Source organism: Rutilus rutilus, assembly GCF_951802725.1.
Source record: "Rutilus rutilus genome assembly, chromosome: 13".
Taxonomy (NCBI): Eukaryota; Metazoa; Chordata; class Actinopteri; order Cypriniformes; family Leuciscidae; genus Rutilus; species Rutilus rutilus.
This window is the reverse complement of record NC_140218.1, coordinates 35327847-35348550: the sequence shown is the minus strand read 5'-3', so window position 1 is coordinate 35348550 and position 20704 is coordinate 35327847. Positions and strand designations below refer to the sequence as shown.

Sequence of the window (20704 nt, the reverse complement as noted above, 5' to 3'; positions counted from 1 at the left end):
CAAAAGAAGATTATATAACATGCTCGAATCCATAGAGAGTCAAGTGAGTGCTGTGCACAGGCAGAACCTCTTAAAGCAAGACTGGCTCTATAATCTGATTGGATAAGCCATGAGTGAAGTTGTACAGTAGCAAATATAAACACACTAATGTCCACATATTGTCAGAAAGAAAAAGCGTGCAATAAGTATAACTTTTTTAAGGAGTACAAATACAATGTTCTGTTATGAAACTCTAGATGGCGCTTGCTGATTGGTCCTTAACTCAATCTGCTAGCAATCACATCGTTCTCACAGCCGATTGGTTCCTGCTGGATCAGCAGCCAATGAGCTTGCTGCTCAACTTTCTTGATCAGTGTTTGCTGTAGCAGTTTGCAGTGCTTTCAGAAACCCTCCACCTAGATCTGGTATTTGAGTAATCCATGCTTTTTTCCGCACCCTGTGTATATACAGCCGACTCGGGTTCGGGTCACATTCCGAACCACATCACTATTTCTGGGTCTAATGCTCTATAAGATCCCAAAAGTAAACAACAGATGTTGCTAATGTACACGCACAGTGTGCTGTAGTTCTACCAATAATAAAACTGTGATCTAACCTTTATCTCCATACCATGTCTCAGCTGGCCATTCATCTTTTCTGAATTGGTCAAATATTGCAGCACAGATACTGTAGTGTGCATTATGAATTTTTAAAAGCGTAGCTGCTGTTCTATAAAGGAATAGTGCTCATAAGAACAAACCTCATTGGATCTTGCACATTTATAATATTTGATTTGGTCTATGTGTGCACGAAAGCTGGTCATTATACTGTATAAAGTTTATTCAGAAGACATTAAAAGTCAAAGTTTTGGTCTATTGGACTTTCAGTGAGGGACAGAATTCCCTCAGCTTTCATAAAAAAAATAATTATTTGTGTTTCTTGGAACGATATGAGGGTGAGAAAATATATTTTCTCATATATTTATCAACATTGATGACTGTATATGTCAGATGATACATTGGTCAATAAACATGTCATGAAGTCGTAAACACAATCCATTTTTCCCAATACTGCAAATACTTATCCATCTGTAGGTTTAAAGTGAAAGTCATCATAAGGTCCAGCCACTCAGCCTTTCCTGGGCTCACTTTCGTGTTACAGCTTTCTTGCTGGCTGCTAATAATATCTTTAAAAGGTACTTGTCTTTCATCATCAAATGAGCTGCTAAGTTGCCCAGGTAAATGGTAGAAAATGAGCAGTCAATTCCATCACCGAAAATAAAATGTATTACTTGTATTACCTTCTGCCAATATGACTGAATGGCTGGGCAGCTCCAGAATACATGAAAATGGTCTGCCAGCCGTTCCCCACATTTCCTCCAGCATAGTACACTTCCCTTCTCGCAAGTCTGAATAGATAAAGTAACATCGACGTGACAACGTAATTGGGATCACTTCAGGGAGCCCTATCATCTTTGAGTGTCTACAGATCGAGCCAATGAACGTTGGCGTGCGTGAATCACGTTACGCAACCCCACCCCGCAGCGTGGGTATAAACAGGAAGCGGGCAAACGCACATCGTTTGACAAACAGAAGACAAACATTTCGGAAGACAAACAGAAGCTCGGCTCCGAAGTGAAAGATCACTTCGGAGCCGAGCTTCTGTTTGTCTTCCGAAATCTACAGACTACTACTGTGTTGGAGACTCCTTCAAGACTCTCTCTGTTCAGTGTTGCTGTGACGGCGCAATCAGCGAGTGGTCGCGAGCCTAAGATCACACAACTGCTGTTTTCACAGCAAGCTTATTTCTGTGTCGGTATCGGTGGGCGATTCCCTGCTAGTGTTTACAGCACTGCTGTACACTGCGGCCATTCCCTTCTTCACAAAAGAGCAACACAAGCGAACCCTGGGTCCTTTTCAGGATGTCATTTCGCTTGTGCGTTTCTGGGTGCGGTCGTTCCCTGGCGCTAGCATACGGCCACAATAGTTGTCTCTCATGTTTGGGCATTCAGCATGCTGAGGCAGCTTTTGTGGATAGTTCATGTTCCCACTGTAGGAATATGACTATGGCCGCGTTAAGATCGAGACTCGCTTACCTCAAGGGAGGTGCAGTCCCATCGCCTATGCCCCGATCTAGTGTCTATTCTGCCCGCGAGAGTAGGCCTACTTCGGCGCTTAGCCAGGCTGATCTGAGGATTGCCGTGAGGGCTTCCCCGCTGAGGCAATCTCCGTGGGCCCCTCACGCCTCACAAACGCGGCCGCCGTTGGAGCTTCTCAGGAACGACCAGCCGTGTCTTTTGGGGCTCCTCCTGATGACCAGATGTCGATTGCAGCATCAGAGGGGGAGCTTCGAAGGAGACCGCCACCTTTGGCTCAACCTGGCTGATATGAGGGACACCGATAAATATTGGTTCCTGGATGCCCCTCTGTCCCTGGTTGGGTTATTCGCCGATGCGGTCGAGAGATTTGCCCAACAGTTCTCGGCCGCCCAGAAGCAGATGGAGGCAATCCGACACATCCTGCCCCGGTGGGACACTGCTGCCCCCACCCGTCCGCCGGCCGCAGATGCCTTCGTCTGCTCGTCACCGAGGTTGACCTCCTGTGGCGTCCTCCGCTCCCGCTAAGCCCCAGCAGCAGCAACCACCTAAAGCTCAGCGTGGAGCAAGCCGCAGGACGTCGACCCCGCCCGTCCAGGCCGCTGCCAAACCAGGAGGCAAGCAGTGACGTTACGTTAAACGTGAGCGACTGAAAGGGAACGTCTCGGTTACTAATGTAACCCTCGTTCCCTGAAGGAGGTTCCCTGAACGTCCCGTCGCCACTGTTGCTGACCATCGCTGTACGGCCGTCACTATCTCGGCTCCTCAGCGAAAAACCGTTTATACCCGCGCTGCAGTGATTCAGGTCAAATGATTGTGAAATAATGATTATGTTAAAACATAACCAACACCATCAGATCACCTTTTCTCGTTGTTCATGTATAACTCAGGTACTGCAGCCAAACAAAATCTAAAGTCAATGATTTAAGGGTCAAGAGCCCAACTAAAACACACACTGATCACCATAATGGTGACTTAAAATTACGGTTTTCTCCTTCAGTGATTCTGCTTGTTAACATCAGGTGTCTTCAATGTTGGCAAAAAAAAAAAAAAAAATGTAAATTTTACTCATTTTAAATGGTTACCTTTTAAGGAATTAATTTGATTAATTATTACTCAATTCTAATTTGTTAAATTTAATTAATAATATTGCTTGTAATCTGTTGCCACAATTTTATTGATTAGATATAGCGTATTAATTTTTACAGTGTGTCATTCTGATGGGTGTAGTTATAACTTAAGATTTGTGTTTTTTTAACATTTAATTTATATCCTAAGTGGCGAATTTTTTTAAGATGGACATCAACCTAGGGATAACCTCTGGTGCTGCAACAAACAACAAAACATCGTCTGCATACAGACAAATCTTTTGTTTGAAACGTTGAACCGTAATTCCTTTTATAACTTTTATATTCAAAATATTTTTAATATTTCAGGGCAGCTGTTCTCAAAAATAACCTAATGCACAGCTAACTGTTATTTTACTTAAATAATACATTTGATTGAATAAGACGTGATTAGATGTGTGAGTCTGTGCTGGTTTATTTTGGTAAACTAGGACTGCTTGAACTATATGGTCAGATTAACACATGCACTCCACTCCGTCTTCGACCTGCTAATTGTAGACTACTTATTTTTATCCATTGTAAAATACTTCTTTTTCAAGGTCCTACAAGGTTTCCTGTATTTTTATGGTGGTACTTTAAAGCCAAAGGCTAAAGTGATTATAACCTTTCTCACTCACTCATTGCTGTGAGTGAGTTTAGCTGGATGCTTAAATCCTTTCCTTCACTGGCGCGATAATATTTTCCTACAGGCTAACTCTGAAGCTCGGATTCAGTTGCCCTCTTTTATGGTACATTACTGAGGCCCTGACTTTATTTATTTTTATTTTTATTTTTTAAACATATTGTGATTCTGTTGTGCTTAAGCTGTTGTGCCATATTGAGAATTTTTTATATACAGTATATATATATATATATTTTATTTATTTTTTTGCTTGAAAGTTCCAGCTATTAGAAATTTAAATTTCACAGACTACTACATTTACTGCAGGACGTGATTCAGCAAAATAAAAGAACTGGTTAATAGAGTTAAACGTACCATGAATTCCATTTACATTCCATTTTCTTTCATGTTATGTAGCTGCACAGATGGGCAGTTAAATTATGATGGTTGAGTTCATTTTGATTGAGTGTTATATGATTGAAAGGGGAGAGGGGAGGGGGTTATGAACTGTGGGGTTTCTGAATAAACTTTATCTATGGTTGTGTTTATTTGCACATATACTGTCTGTGTTGTTTTAGCTCTGAATTTCAGCCAAGGGCTTATGCAAATCACAATCATGGGCAAAAAACCCTGATGTACAGTCTTTTAGGTCGGTTCTGAGTGCTCAGCGGGGAGGATGCAGCAAACGCATGCCATATTTATTTGGGCCTGAAGCATCACTACATTACCATGATCCATGCAACTTATTTGTCTATTTAAAATGCTGAAAGTGGAGCAGTCTACATGGTGTGACTAAATACATACATCATTATAATGCTGTTCCATCAACTGGTCATCTTTTGGTGAGTTATTGCTTCTGGGACCTTCAGAATAATACACAAAATACTGTTTAAACTACAGTAAACGAAATACTGCCACCTGCTTTCCACCAGAGGAAATTTATGGAAGCCAATTTGTGTTTGTTTAATGCCTACTTTTCATTACTACTACTACTAATAATAATAATTAAAAACAGTCCACAGTTAACTGGTAATAGGTGAGGCTATCGTGATTGCGTGCAAAAGGGAATTGCTCAGGTTTTGCAAGCCAGGATGGGTCATGAGGCCATCAGACGGCACTGTGTGAGAAACCATCACGCGACTGTGTTAAATATAGCCACGGCTTGGGAGTATTTTGGAAAACTGTTGTCCCTTAACACCGTCTGCCTGCAACTTGAATCTCTGATAGAAATCTATACATCTGTTTAATGCAGATATAGCACTGAGTTATCTGGGCCTGAGCTCAGATGGTCTGAAAGACAGTGGAAATGTATACTGTGGTCAGATGAGTCCATGTTTCAGCTTGGCATTAAGTTCTCAGTCCCAACACTTAAGTTGGTCAGTGAAAACTTTGAACATCTTTTCTTTGTACTTTTGACAGTTAAATAAAGGTAAAAGATAATTAAATTGCCCCTATTATGCCATTTTAAAGTCTGCTACAACAGGTTTACATGCATCAAAGGTCAAAAAACACTTTAATTTTCTCATAATATACATTTGCACATCACCACATTGTTCAATGATTCTCAAACGACCCTTTGGATGAATCAGTCTCTCTAAATCCCAATACTCTGCTCTGATTGGCCAGACAGAACGTTAACAGAACGTTCCCACATGGTCTTCTGTTGGTCATATAATAACGTTCCCGATATGACTTTAGGGGGACGCTGCATATTGGTTATTCTATGGTCACGCAGCAACGTTACAAAGAGGACATTTGGGATGTTAACAGAACGTATACAGTCAGATGAGGATGTTTTATTAGGGACTGGACTGGAAATTAAAACATAGTATCTTAAAGGAACACTCCACCGTTTTTTGAAATAGGGCTTATTCACCTTCTTTCCTACATTTAGATAGGTGGGCAAATGCATTTTTGTCTCAGTGCATGCATTGTTTTAGTTTGACAGGGTCGGCCCTAGCTTAGCTTAGCATAATGAATGGAATCCTTTGTTGCCAGCTAGCATGTCATGAGTAAAAGTAATATATAAAATAAATAAAAAACCCACCTAATTATTTCTTGTGGCCTGCGTTTTCACAACAAGTACAAATAGCGATGCAGATTAACACTAGGCGATTTCCTATGCAGATATTGACTTGGGACTATATTAGGGGGAAGCACAGGCGAAGCACTGCTACTTGGGTGCAGAGATATCACGCCCAAGTAGCAGTGCTTCGCCTGTGCTTCCCCCTAATATAGTCCTTAATATATAAGTCAATATCTGCCTAGGAAATCGCCTAGTGTTAATCTGCATCACTATTTGTACTCGTTGTGAATACGCAGGCCACAAGAAGTAATTCGTTTTTTATTTAATTTTTTTTTATCACTTTTACTCAGGACATGCTAACTGGCAACAAAGGATTCCATTCATTATGCTAAGCTAAGCTAGCGCTGACCCTGTCAAACTATGACAAAAGAGACAAAAATGCATTTGCCCACCTATCTAAATGTAGGAAAGAAGGTGAATAAGCCCTATTTCAAAAAACGGTGGAGTGTTCCTTTAATGATACAAAAATAACACTGCTCTAAACATATAGAAATTTGCATGTACATTATAAATACTACACTGCAAAGTAGCAGTTTAAGTAGCATGGTAGTTTACTGTTCTGATCATTGCCATGTGTGTGTTTTATCAGGTAATAAGTTCTCCTCGTCCCATGCCCGTTTGCTGCTGGTTGGAGTGTGGTGTTATGCTGCAGTGTTTGCAGTAGGTCCGCTCTCAGGCTGGGGTCAGTACGGGTCAGAGCCTTACGGCACCGCCTGCTGTATCGACTGGCGCGCGCCCAGCTACAGCACACCGGCCATGATCTACATCATCTGCCTCTTCTTCTTCTGTTACATCGTACCCTGCACCGTCATCATCCTCTCCTACACTCTCATCCTTGTGACGGTCCGGGGAGCCCAACATGCAGTGCAGCAGCACGTCTCTCCGCAGAACAAAATCTCCAATGTGCAAACACTTATTGTCAAGGTAAGAGTCACACATAGAGTTGAGGAGACTGTTGGAGGTGAAAGTAGTAATACTGGTTCCTCACTGGTGTGATTGCATTGATTCCTTGTACAGTATTTAAATGTAACAACTTTAAAAATGTCAAGTGGTATGACCAGGGCCTAAAATTAATACTCGCCAATACATGCCTTCCTGTGCTTTGTAGGATTACAAATTTAAGAATATGTTTAAGATCTGCTGATCCTACATCCTTACATAACATCACATGAAAAACTAAGGTGAACTACACTGTATTGGGCATTCAAGGGGAACATGATGGCATCAACTTACTGATTAGATTCAATATAGTGTCCATTGAAGGGGTTTTGTCAGTCTTTGATCTTCCTACTGAGAGTCAAACTATGTGTGAATGATTACATAGGGCCCGATCTTGTGTAACAGGTACAGAAAGTGTACTGTTAAATGTATGTATAGTTTATTAGAATTCTCACAAAATTGTTCGTTTACATGTACCTGATATGTCTGCCTAAGTGAAATGAGTACCTTTCCCTTTAATTAATTGTGATGACGTCATGAGTCAGTATATCTTCCTGTTCTGTCCCCTCCTCTTCCTCTTTGCATTGGTGACGCACTGAAGAGGTGAGGTTATTTTGGGCTCCTGTTAATCTAAATTAATCTTTATTTTAATCATTGCTTTTATGTCTATATTTTCACTCTAATTTATGTATATAATATTATTTTACCTATCTGAGTGGTTATTTTTGTCATTTCACTCCGATTGAGCTATATTTTTGCATCTGTGCCTAAATGTGAAATGAGAGCACATGTGACAACTGTACATCACATTTGTTTTATAGAGCTAAAGAGCGAATTTCACTAAGAGGCTGATTACATGTGTTTGTATATCAGGTATGTTTATTGTTCTGTGATTTATTCCTCTTTGCATTGGTGACGCACTGAAGAGAGCTAAAGAGCGAATTTCACTAAGAGGCTGATTACATGTGTTTGTATATCAGGAATAAAAGATCGGTGAAACTGCGAATGCTGTCTTGTCCTTCTCATATCAACCAAAACACAACGCAGACAACAGACCAGTTACACTTGGTGCCGTGATCATTTCGGATCATCAGATCAGCGCTTCGCCGATCGCCGTGGTTGCGTGACGGCCCGCACGCTTCGCCGCTCTTCTTCCTCGACGATCTTCCCCATCGCCATCGCTCGCGCACAAGGAGGGCGCGCGCGTGTGTGTGTGTGATGAACTGCGTGTGATATCGCGGTCCGGACTGTTGTGTCTTAAAGGGACGGTAAAGAGTTATTGACTTTCTGATAAACTTTTTTTCTCTCTCTCCGGAGCACTTTCGTTGGTCGTTGGTGCATTCTGAACTGAACAACAGAGACTGATAAGCACCGCGGGACGCTTCATTGTCCTTCAAGCATCGTATCCTTTATCTGTACAGTATATAATCAATGACACTTGATGCATTTTGAACAAGGAAAATTAAATAATTGTTTTTGAGAAGAGAAATTTTGTTTTCAATCAGAATTTTGATATTGAAGTGTTTTATTTTGAGTTGTTTGATTTCATATATTTCCTTGAATTATTTGAAGTATGCTTGAACTTTTCATCATTTAAGGTTACACTGTTTGTAACATAATTTGCTTTCATTTTTACATGTTTTATCTGTTTCACTTTACAAATTGAAGCATGTTTGAGGATACTGGCAAAGACGATTTCAGTCCTGTGAAACAATCTAATGTCACTTTTCCTTTGGGCAGAGGCAGTGGACCTGAAATGTATCGAAATGAGGGGGTTTCTGAATTTACACGTTGTTATGGGAGAGGGAGAGCATTAGCTAATTTGGGACTTGACCATGTGCGCACAGCTGATTCAGCGATTGGTGTTTCTGTAGGTCCAGCAGCTAGCTCCACCCCAATCATACGCCCTGATATTGAACCTGTCGTTACTCCTGAGTCATTAGGGGGCATCATTTCAGATCTGGCTCAGAAAATAGGAGAGAGTATTTCAGCCAGCCTTAACCTTGTGCACCATGCCAGCCCAGTACAGCCAAATCCACCGTGCCAGTCTCAGCACTCCAATGAGGATATTGATAAATCTAGCCTCAAGGTGATGGTACAGCAAGATGCACCACCTCCGCCATTCTTTAGGGGAGATAAGAGTGATTCATTTACTGTGCACGAGTGGGAAGATATGATGTACAGCTATTTGAACAGAACAAAATGCAGAACGCAAACTGATGTCTCTGATCTCATCCTGAGCAGACTGGCTGGCAAAGCGAGAGATATAGTTAAAGTGTCCCTGCGAAGCCGACCTGAACTGAGTGCCAGTGAGCTACCAAATGCAGTGTTTGACATACTCAAACGAAACTTCAGTGAGTTGTCTTACTCTAACATGCCTATGGCTGACTTCTATAACACTGTCCCTAGAGCGGATGAAAGCCCCATGGATTACTGGATACGGCTTAACAAGTCCATAGATGTTGCTAATGAGTGCTTGCGTAGACGTAATAAGAGTGTCGAGGATCCCGCTGCTGAAGCAGTCATGATGTTTATTTCACATTGCCCAGACCCAAGTCTTGCTATGTCTTTTCAGTTTAAGCCAGCTGAGAAATGGAGCGCCGCTGAGGTCCAGGAGCGCTTGGATAGTCATCAGAGGGAACTAAAGAGAGTCTCTTCAAGGATGCAGCACACAATGTCCTTGTCAGCAAGCAACCAGTGCACTGTTATGGCAGGCCCCACTTCCATGCCCAGTTTTCCTCAGCAGCCAGTTCCCATGCCCAGTTTTCCTCAGCAGCCAGTTCCCATGCCCAGTTCTCCTCAGCAGCCAGTTTCCATGCCCAGTTTTCCTCAGCAGCCAGTTTCCATGTTGAGTTCTCCTCAGCAGCCTGTTTCCATGCCAGCCCAGTCACTTACCCCTGTAAGCCATCTTAATCCATATGCTGTTCCGTTCTCTCCAGATACCAGCCTTCAGCACATCGTTGGCATGATGGATAGAGTCCTGTCATTGTGCACTGCCTCTTTAACTTCCAGTCAGGCTCACCCAATTAAAACTCCAGATTTCAAAGCCAACTTAAGCACTGCATGTAGGGTTTGTAGATCCAAGGAACACACGACGTATGAGCATTGTAGACGTCAAAGGCTATGTCGTCACTGTCTCAGGCCCGGCCACTTTAAGAATGACTGTCCTAAGGCTGCATGCCCTGCGGCTCCCTCAGATACTGCTCAGTTAAACTAAAGAGCCCATGCGACGAGAGGGGTAGCATGGGCAGTTTTCATAAAACCTCCCTCACAGAAGATGTGCAAAATGTTTTTGTTAACAGCTGCAAACTATTGCCAGAAGACAAAACCGTGTTATATGTGGGGTCTCAAAGAGTTGATGGGGCAAGTGAGTTGTTTTATGCCCCTGTGACGGTTAGTGGACGTTACACATTAAAGGGGTTACTGGATTCTGGTAGTATGGCCTGCACGCTTAGTGAAGAGGGTGAGTCCAAGCTGCAAGTTGATGGTCTTCTTCCACCACCTCAAGTGATTGCAAGTAATGTGGTCCTGGTCGGCTGTGGCGGCCTAACGATTCAGCCAAAGTGTACATACGACTTGGAGATTGAAGTCTATGGATTCAAGTTTGTTGTTCCTACTCTTGTGGTGCCAGGACAAAGAGATGAGTTCATAATTGGAAGTAATGTGATCAAATGTGTTGTGCAGAAGATGAAATCGCATGACAAGTACTGGGAGCTTCTTTCTTGCAATAACAATAATCCTGAGTGTGAGCAATTCCTTGAGCTTCTGAGTTGTATTTCCCGATGGTCTGGACCTCAACAGCCTGATAAACTTGGAACTGTGAAACTCTGTCAGGCAATCACTCTGCTTCCCAAATGCGAGTATCTTGTTTGGGGCAAATTGCCAGCTAATGTGCCTGTTTCCCCAGGAAGTGCTGTAATTGTTGAGCCGACCACTGCACGTTCAGCTCCTAAAAACATTCTTGTCGGACGAGTAATAACACCGATGTGGGGCGATCGATGGGTGCCAATGAAGATCCTTAACCCTAATCCAACATCAGTGACGCTTCGCCGCAACACTAAACTGGCCGATGTTTCCTCTTGTCTAGCTGTGGAGGATCTCACAGTCATTCAGGGCTTAAGTAGAACCCATTGTCACATTTCTGAGTCATTACCTGTTAAAACTGCTTCATCCTCTGATCTTGCACGATTGCTGGGAGACTGTGGTCTGAAAGATATTGACATTGATGGATGTGAGGTTTCTGAGGTCTGGAAGAGGAAATTGACGGATCTTCTTGTGGCATACCAGGATGTTTTCTCGAAGGATAAACTGGATTGTGGAGAAACAAAGGATTTTGTGCACAGGATCCATCTTTATGATGAGCGCCCATTCCGTCTGCCCTATCGCCGCATCCCACCTGCCCACTATCAAAAATTGAGAGAAGTGTTGTCAGAGATGGAGGAGAAAAACATAATCAGCAAGTCTGTCAGTGAATATGCGTCACCCTTGGTGATGGTCTGGAAAAAAGACGGTAATCTGAGGGTCTGCACTGATTTTCGTTGGCTGAATGCTAAAACCTTCAAGGACGCCCATCCTCTGCCCCATCAAGCTGACTGTCTCGCAGCCTTGGGTGGTAATGCCCTTTTCAGCACCATGGACTTAACTTCAGGATTTTACAACATACCACTCCATGAGTCTGACCGAAGATACACTGCCTTCACAACACCAATGGGCTTGTATGAGTATAATCGTCTCCCTCAAGGTCTTTGCAATAGCCCAGCTTCCTTCATGCGCATGATGCTCAGCATTTTTGGAGACCTTAACTTTTCCAGTCTGCTCTGTTATCTGGATGACTTGTTGGTCTTTGCTCCTTCTGAAGAGGAGGCATTGAAGCGGCTGGAGATCGTGTTTTCTCGATTGAGAACCAGCAACCTGAAGCTGGCACCTAAAAAGTGTCACTTTCTGAGAAAATCCGTAAAGTTCCTGGGCCATGTGATAGATGGTACTGGTGTTTCAGTTGATGAGGAGAAAGTTAAAGTCATCTCTGCTTTTCAGAAGGAGGACTTAATGAAGGAAAACAAAATCACACCTTCACAAAAAAAGATCAGATCGTTTCTCGGCATGGTCCTGTACTACCAATCCTTCATTCCAAGTTGCTCACGCATTGCCAGACCCTTATTCAACTTAACAGCTGGCCAGAAACGCTCAGGGAAAGCTGCTGGTAGTCACAAGAAAGCAGGAACTTTTCGGGAGTTGACACCTCAGGACTGGACCCCTGACTGTGATGTGGCATTTGAAGAGCTAAAAAGGGCTCTTGTTGACAGTGTGGTGCTGGCTCATCCTGATTTTGAGCTTCCTTTTCTTCTCTGTACTGACGCCTCACTGGATGGCATAGGTGCAGTACTCTCTCAGATCCCTGCTGGTGAGGACAAGGCAAGACCAATAGCGTTTGCTAGCAAGGCTTTGAGCCGCAGTCAAACAAAATATCCTGCACATAGACTGGAATTCTTAGCTCTGAAGTGGGCGGTGTGCGACAAGTTCAGTCACTGGCTTAAGGGCCATGAGTTTACTGTGTGGACGGATAATAATCCGCTGACATACATTATGACCAAGCCGAAGTTGGATGCATGTGAGCAGCGCTGGGTCTCGAAACTTGCTCCATATTCTTTTGAGATCAAATACGTTCCTGGAAAACTCAACGTTGTGGCGGATGCGCTCAGTAGGAATCCATTTGTCAGGCCAGTGAGTCAGCGGCTTTTGTCCGAGCCTTATTCTGAACTGTTGCGACAAGTACACTGTGTAGAGGATGGAAATGTGCAAGAGGTGTTCCGTCTTACCTGCCAACCGCAAACATTAGGGACAGGATCACTTGATGCTGGTCTGGATACATCAATGTCCGCTGATGACGTGTCTTCCATTTTGTTCTCCTGTGATGAATGGGAAACAGGAACTGAATGTAGAGCAACATCATTTGCTGAACATCTGAACTCTTTGATAAGTGGAGACGAGGAAGTGTTTCATTCTCTTTCACTGATAGACATACAAGATCACCAGCACAAAGACCCTGTCATTGCTAGAGTGTCTTATTACGTCGGCAGGAAACGCAGACCATCAAGACGTGAACGTGCCAATGATAACCAGTGTGTGCTGAGAATTCTGAAGCAGTGGGACAAACTTTGTTTGCTTAATGGAATCCTGTACAGAGCTATTAAAGACCCGCTCACCAAGCACAAAAAGTTCCAACTCGTTTTACCTGACTCCTTGAAGTCTGAGGCACTTTCGGGTGTACACGACCTGGCTGGTCATCAAGGGCAGCCCCGCACTCTGTCTTTGACCCGTCAGAGGTTTTTCTGGCTTGACATGGAGCGTGATGTGCGAGATTATGTGAAAAAATGTCCCAGGTGTGTCCTCAGCAAAACTCCAGAGCCTGCAGCGAGAGCCACTTTGGAGAGTATTAAGACCACAGCCCCACTGGAGCTCGTTTGCATCGACTTCTGGTCTGCTGAAGATCGGAACAACAAATCTGTGGATGTTTTAGTGGTCACGGATCACTTCACAAAGCTGGCGCATGCATTCCCGTGTCAAGACCAGACAGCAAAAAGAGTTGCGAAGAAACTCTGGGACAGCTTCTTCTGCGTCTATGGATTTCCCCAACGCATCCATTCTGATCAGGGAGCTACCTTTGAGAGTGAGTTGATTGCTGAGCTACTTGAACTGGCTGGAGTTGACAAGTCGAGAACCACTCCATACCACCCAATGGGGAATGGGGGTACTGAACGTTTTAACAGGACATTAGGTAATATGCTGAGGTCTCTTCCACCTAGGCCTAAGCAGAAGTGGCCGCAGTTGGTACAGACCATGACATTTGTGTACAACTGCACAGCACACGAAACAACGGGTTTAGCCCCTTTTTATCTAATGTTTGGTAGAGTACCAAGGTTGCCAGTTGACCTCATGTTCCAAAGTGTCCTGCAGGATAAGTCAATCTGCGATTATGACAAGTATGTCCAATCTCTTATCCGTGACCTCCAGTCTGCCATGGCGTTAGCACAGAAGAATGCTGTTGTGGAACAAAAACACCAGTCGAGCCAGTACAACAAAAGAGCAAAAGGCCTACCTCTAGCCGTTGGTGATCAAGTGCTTGTGGCTAACAAAGGCTGTAGAGGAAAACGAAAACTCGCTGACAAATGGGAGCCAGTCATGTACACTGTTGTTGCCTCAAAACCTTCCATACATGTCTATAAGATCCGTGACAGAGCTGGTAGTGAGAGAATAGTGCATCGGAATCTTCTTCTTCAAGTGAACTTCCTCCCTCTGCTTGAACCAGAAAGGGTTGGTACTGATCGTGAGGTTGCTGAAGTACTTGCCGGTAGTGTACCTTCACAGACATCTGATGCAGCACGCTGTGGTGGTCAAACCGAGCAGCCACGCAGTGGTGAGTCCTTATATGTTGCCGAGATTGAGTCTGCTGGGCACGCAGATGATGGGCAGAATGAGGCTGAGGAACTCTCACATGCAGACTCTATGTCGAACATCTCCATTGTTGCTACTTGTGGTGATGTCCGCACTTCTTCATGGGTGCATTCTCAGTTGTCAAATCAAGAGGAGCCAAATGCACAAGTTGATGTGTCAGTGACTGATGATAATACTGTGGCTGTGGCTGGTTCTATCCACTCTCCCCAAACTCCTGTCTCTGCCAGTGAATCCTTTAGGCAAGATCCTGTAGCTGATTTAAATACTGGTGATCGTTACACTACCAGGCTTGGTAGAGTAATTAGGCCTGTTCGTAGGCTGATTGAGTCAATGGTTCAACTCGAAACCTTACTTGGTATGGAGTCTGTATCTCCTGTTATTCATGTTTAGATCTGTTTTTTTTTTTTCTTCTTTCTTCTTGCCGCTGTCTCTGGTAATGCTAAGAGTCAAGTCTTGTATTTTCTAATGCCGATTGGTTCTGTTTAAGTACTTGGTCTGAGATTTTTCAAAGTGTAATGGGCACTTTGTGTATGCCTACAAAATGTGTAGAAGTTTGGCCAACTTTCTTCATATTTGTATCCCTTTCATTTGGGTAGCTTTTTACGCTGTGTCTTCACTGTTTAAGTGTGGACCATGTAATTCTGGTGACCAGTGTTTTTTTTGTCATACTCTGGAAATTTTGTGTAAATTCTGAGGGGTGAGTGTAACAGGTACAGAAAGTGTACTGTTAAATGTATGTATAGTTTATTAGAATTCTCACAAAATTGTTCGTTTACATGTACCTGATATGTCTGCCTAAGTGAAATGAGTACCTTTCCCTTTAATTAATTGTGATGACGTCATGAGTCAGTATATCTTCCTGTTCTGTCCCCTCCTCTTCCTCTTTGCATTGGTGACGCACTGAAGAGGTGAGGTTATTTTGGGCTCCTGTTAATCTAAATTAATCTTTATTTTAATCATTGCTTTTATGTCTATATTTTCACTCTAATTTATGTATATAATATTATTTTACCTATCTGAGTGGTTATTTTTGTCATTTCACTCCGATTGAGCTATATTTTTGCATCTGTGCCTAAATGTGAAATGAGAGCACATGTGACAACTGTACATCACATTTGTTTTATAGAGCTAAAGAGCGAATTTCACTAAGAGGCTGATTACATGTGTTTGTATATCAGGTATGTTTATTGTTCTGTGATTTATTCCTCTTTGCATTGGTGACGCACTGAAGAGAGCTAAAGAGCGAATTTCACTAAGAGGCTGATTACATGTGTTTGTATATCAGGAATAAAAGATCGGTGAAACTGCGAATGCTGTCTTGTCCTTCTCATATCAACCAAAACACAACGCAGACAACAGACCAGTTACACTTGCACCCAGCGCAATTGACTTTGTACACCAACGCATGTATCATTCCTATTTTGCACCCGACGCACAGCAGACTTTTCCCTCCACAGACGCACGCCGGTAAATTAGGAAATGAACTTGCGCTCCCGGGGGCGGTTCAGCGAAAAGAGGAGGCGTGTTCCGGCGCAAACGTTCCCTGGTGCTATTTTGCAGTTTCAGAAAACAATTCCGCCACTGACCAGGAAAAACCTAGTCTAAAGTCATCAAGCTTACACATTTACCCCAGTTATTATACGCCTGTTTAACCGAAGCTAATCTGGGTGTGTTTCTCCGTCCCCAATGTCACTTCTCTGTGTTTTACGACCCTGACGAGAACGTCGGTCTCCTCGGCTGTGAACCGCTCCTGGCATGCGTCTATAATAGTAATCCGCCATGGAACAAGCGCGCCTGCTGTTAAAGGGAATGTGAGATGAAGCTCTGATTGGTTTATTTCACGTTACGCCCAAACCACATCTATGAATAATGAAGCTACTTCAGACCAACCCATTTTAGATTTGCGTCGGGAGCAAGAGTTATTTATCCCGCCGGTATAATAGCAACAGCGCCCGAGACCCGCCCACAAAGATACTTGCGTTTCGCGCTTGATACTTGCGTTTCAGATCGTTAAAATAGGGCCCATAGTCTTAGTTCTTGTGACCATGTGACGTTTATACAATTTGGGGGGTACCATTATCATCAGTCGGGGGTAATTGCCTCTATTGTCTTTAGATGATTATAAGTCTGCAATATATTTTTATAATGCAGAGGCAACTGAGCAAATGGGAGTTTCCCTTTCTCTCTTGTTCATATGATCACGTGCAAGCTAATTATGTGTGTCTAAAATGAATATATTCAGCCTGTCATTCACACCGCGTTTGTTTGTTTCTTTGCTACATTTAATTTTGAGAAATGAAATGGAACATTTGTCTCTGTCATGATTCCTGTCTTGTGTTCCCCAGATCTTGTGTGGACTTTTGTGTCATTTCCTGTTTTGCGCCATGTTTTGTATTTTTTCTTGTTGATTAGGGTTAGGGTTAGGGTTAGTTCCCAGGTGTGTCTTGTTTGCCAATTACCCCTGGTGTATTTAAACCCCAGTGTTTCTCATGTTTCTCGTTGAGTATTGTCCTCTATGTTGGGTGCACTCATTCTGTTATCTGTGTTGGGTTTGTTATTATGTTTATTCTTTTATTAAACTCACTGCATTTGGGTCCAGCTCTCCTTTTGTTTTTTCCTTTGTCTTTGTTAGATGCCTGTATGAAAATACTATATTCAGCCTTTCATCCATTCTTTACTTGTCTGGTTGATCTTTGGCTGCATTTGATTTTGAGGAATTAAATGATAAATACTCATCTGACATTAGAGAAGTTAGATGTCTGTATTAATTTACATGTAACACTGTTCGTTGATAAGGGAAGAAGGAGGTGGGAACCAGCGATCACTTTAATCAATTCCAAAATAAACAAACAACCAAATGAACGTAAAAGCGGCTAAACGACTGAAAGGGTAAAAAAGGCTGTATTATTCATGCTAGGCCAGTGGTTGGTGATGTCACTTTGTAAAGAAACACTTCTCACCTGTAGGCTGAACATGCATGTGCATGACGTCTCCTTTTTCACAAATTAGCGTTTTTGTAGTTTACAAAATATGGTATCGTTTTCAAAAGTTTGAATGTTCAGGCTCCCAAAACGCTGTTGTCGTGTAAATTGACGGTCAAAATGCATTAAAAGTTTTTATTTTTAGTTGAAAACGGTTTTGTGGAAATGGCCCCTATAAGGATTAAATTAAATAGTATTTAATCAAAAATATACTTTTTCCCTGGCAAACCAATCACTGTCCCTGCCCAAAATAAATAAATAAAGCTATTTCTTTTGTTGTTTTTGACCCATGTAAACTTACAATATCAACATTTTAGATACCAGTGAAATTTCACAATTCTCAATTACAAATTTACAATTACAGCAAAAAACTAATACTAGCCTCACTAACGCAAAGTTCAAACATTAAAGACAAGTAAACACTCAATAATAAAATAAGAATGAATAAGCAAATTAAAAGCAATAGCACAAATAAATACAAGAGAACAAATACAAGATACAAATTAATTAAACAGTATTTTGAAACCTGTATTATGAAGTAATTGTACACAAATACCTATTAAAGCTACAGAAGTTATTTAGTTAAAGTTTTTAATGTTGTCTGTGTGGTGTTTTAAGACAAATTATGTGCAAATTCATCAGTCAACACCACTGAGTATTTTCTCCTTAAAACTGCAGTGTACCAAAGACCCTTGAACCCACCCTTGCTCCCACCATCACAAACTGGTAACCAATCCCGTCAACGTGCTGGGTGGGGCTTAACCTATCATTTCTGAGGCAGATATTTGACTCTGAGATGGCAAACGGGAGTATGGTTTATGCAACTCATTAATAGCTGTTTGATAACGTAGTCAAGCCAAATGCTTGTAAAGATGTGCTGTGTGCTTTCCTGTCAATAACAAAATACGTGAAATTCACAGTGTAATTTCAGGAGTGAACCCATCTAATCTTTCCATTAACTGCCGGAGCACATAAGCAGCCGCTCACCTTGCTCCGGCATCAGCTGTTCTGGCGTCCCTCCACCTCCCCAGGTCCACCTGCATAATTTAGGCATCTTGTTACCATACTCATCATTCAAGCATTAGTAGTCCCACTGGGGGGTTTATCTAAGCTCGAGTTGAAGCTGCTTCTTCGAGCCCCTCCACTCCAGAGAGCAAGCCAAATACGCTTAAAGGAGAACTCTGGTCAATTTTAACATTGAGCTCATTTTTTTGTACATTTGGAGTGCTGTCAGTACAGAGAACAACGACAAAAATCGGTGTTGCCTACACCGTGTTATCCTCGTTTTAAAATTTGCACCCTGTTGACTTCAATGGGGCAAGTTTTAAACCTGCTTTTAGCCTCTTAACATCCTTGATGTGTCATTACAAGTGCACAGGTCATGTGAGTGATTCCTTCGGGGTGAACGCGGGTGAATCTGACTGCAGTAGATGTGAAAGATATGAATAAAAATGATGTTTATTCAACCAGCGCACATACCTGTATTTACATCCTGTTTTCGGTCGAAGTCCACAGTAGTCGATTGTCGAGTTCACGCGCATAGGTTTAGTACCTATGATCACGCGCGTGAACTCGACAATCGACTACTGTGGACTTCACAGTAATGACACATCAAGGATGTTAAGAGGCTAAAAGCAGGTTTAAAACTTGCCCCATTGAAGTCAACAGGGTGCACATTTTAAAAAGAGGATAACACGTTGTAGGCAACACCGATTTTTGTCGTTGTTCTCTGTACTGACAGCACTCCAAATTTACAAAAAAATGAGCTCAATGTTAAAATTGAAAGATTATATGGGCAAAGGAACTCGTGAAACATACAACAAAAATGACAGTGGTGAGAAAATGGCAGTTAAGAAAGCATCTGATCATAGAGATGTGGATATGTTTTAGACAAGCTCTAGAATTCGGCACTCCAATCAATTCATATCACGTTTATTTAAATAGCAATGTATACAGTAGATTGCTTTAATGCAAGCAGGATTAAACTACAGTACTAAACATAAAAAAAAAAAACATGTCATGTCAGTATTAAACAAGTCTCAATTTCAGTTACACTTTATTTTCTTCTATAAAGTAGCTCTCCAGTGTGTTCATGTTTGACAGAAGAAATGAACTGGAGAAGATTTCCACATCAGAGAAGGAGCACACCTACCTATTACGTAATCACCACAGACCAACAGTAGTTTGTGGGTGTTTGCTAGCTGGAGCAGGACAAGCACATAGCAGGAGATCTGGCCACTTGTAATCCAGGGCATCCAGACCTAATGGGCCTTGTTCCTCCTCTACTGCAAACCACAGGGAACAATCAATGTGTTTTATCTGTATTTATGTATGTGTTAATGTTTTTGTCTGTTTCCTCTTCATATAGCTATCAGTGGCAGTATGTATTGGATTTCTGATGGCGTGGAGCCCGTATGCTGTGGTATCCATGTGGGCGGCCTTTGGTGATCCAGACTTGGTACCTCCAGTGGCATTTGCCCTGGCAGCCATGTTTGCCAAGTCATCCACCCTCTACAACCCAATGGTCTACCTCGTCTTTAAGCCTAGCTTCCGAAAATCCCTGTGCCGGGATGCCACAAAATGCAAGAGAACACTCTGTCCCTGCATGTGCCAGACCGACAGTCAGCAAAAAGGAACAGCAAGCCTTTCAAAACTGAACACAAAGAATAAGTGTAACCACACATGGGTCTCTAATGGACTGAATGAGAGCCACCAGACAAGCAGACATTGTCCAGAAGGACAAACAGGGCATTACCTGGATATCACACCCCAACGGACAGCACGCATCCTCATTGGCTCCGCCCACAGTGAGGTGGCAGTCAGCCAGCTCTCCAACGAGATGAACAGCGACTTCGTTTAGAGGACGAGAAACTGATCATAGCAAACATGAAGGAAGTCATAAAACCTTCTTTTCCCTCTGTACAATAATAGGGGAAATAAGTATGCTATAAAGTCTCATACTTGGTAGCAAATCTGAATGGCAAACTTGGATATGGCATACATGCAACCCTCAGATATGGCCAAAAATAAAAGTATTTTTTGTACTCTTTCTAATTTCTTCCAAACCCGTATACATTAATTATTTTTCCATAGAACATAATAAATATGATATCATTGATGCACAAAAATCAATTATTCATGAAGTTATTGAGGTCCAACATGACCAGTATGCCTCGAAAGGAGACTTATTTGACTTGAGCTACAGTGTATCAGTGAATAATGATTTCAATTTTGGTGTGTTTCTTACACAAAGCTGTCATGTGGCTGTGGAAGACTTGAAGAGCACAAGAGATATGTTGTACTATAGAGCTTTCTGATATTGTTGGTGATTTTTTTGGTCGCCATGAACTATGAAAAAGAGCAGCATGAAGATTCTTCAAATTCTTTAAAAACGTTAAAAAATTTATAGCATACAGGTTTGGAAGGTGACATAAAGATGACCGT

The 20704-nt window shown here is 42.3% G+C and overlaps 1 protein-coding gene across 1 annotated transcript in view; it reads left to right on the top strand.

Annotated features, from left to right (window-relative positions):
* opn7b (opsin 7, group member b) overlaps positions 1 to 20420 on the top strand; it is a 102627-nt gene extending 82207 nt beyond the window's left edge. The window contains exons 5-6 of the mRNA XM_084427228.1: positions 6478 to 6812; positions 19629 to 20420. Of these exons, the coding sequence (XP_084283354.1) occupies positions 6478 to 6812; positions 19629 to 20120 (827 nt within the window). The 3' untranslated portion in view covers positions 20121 to 20420. The remainder of the gene's footprint in view (positions 1 to 6477; positions 6813 to 19628) is intronic.
* The last annotated feature ends 284 nt before the right edge of the window (positions 20421 to 20704 follow it).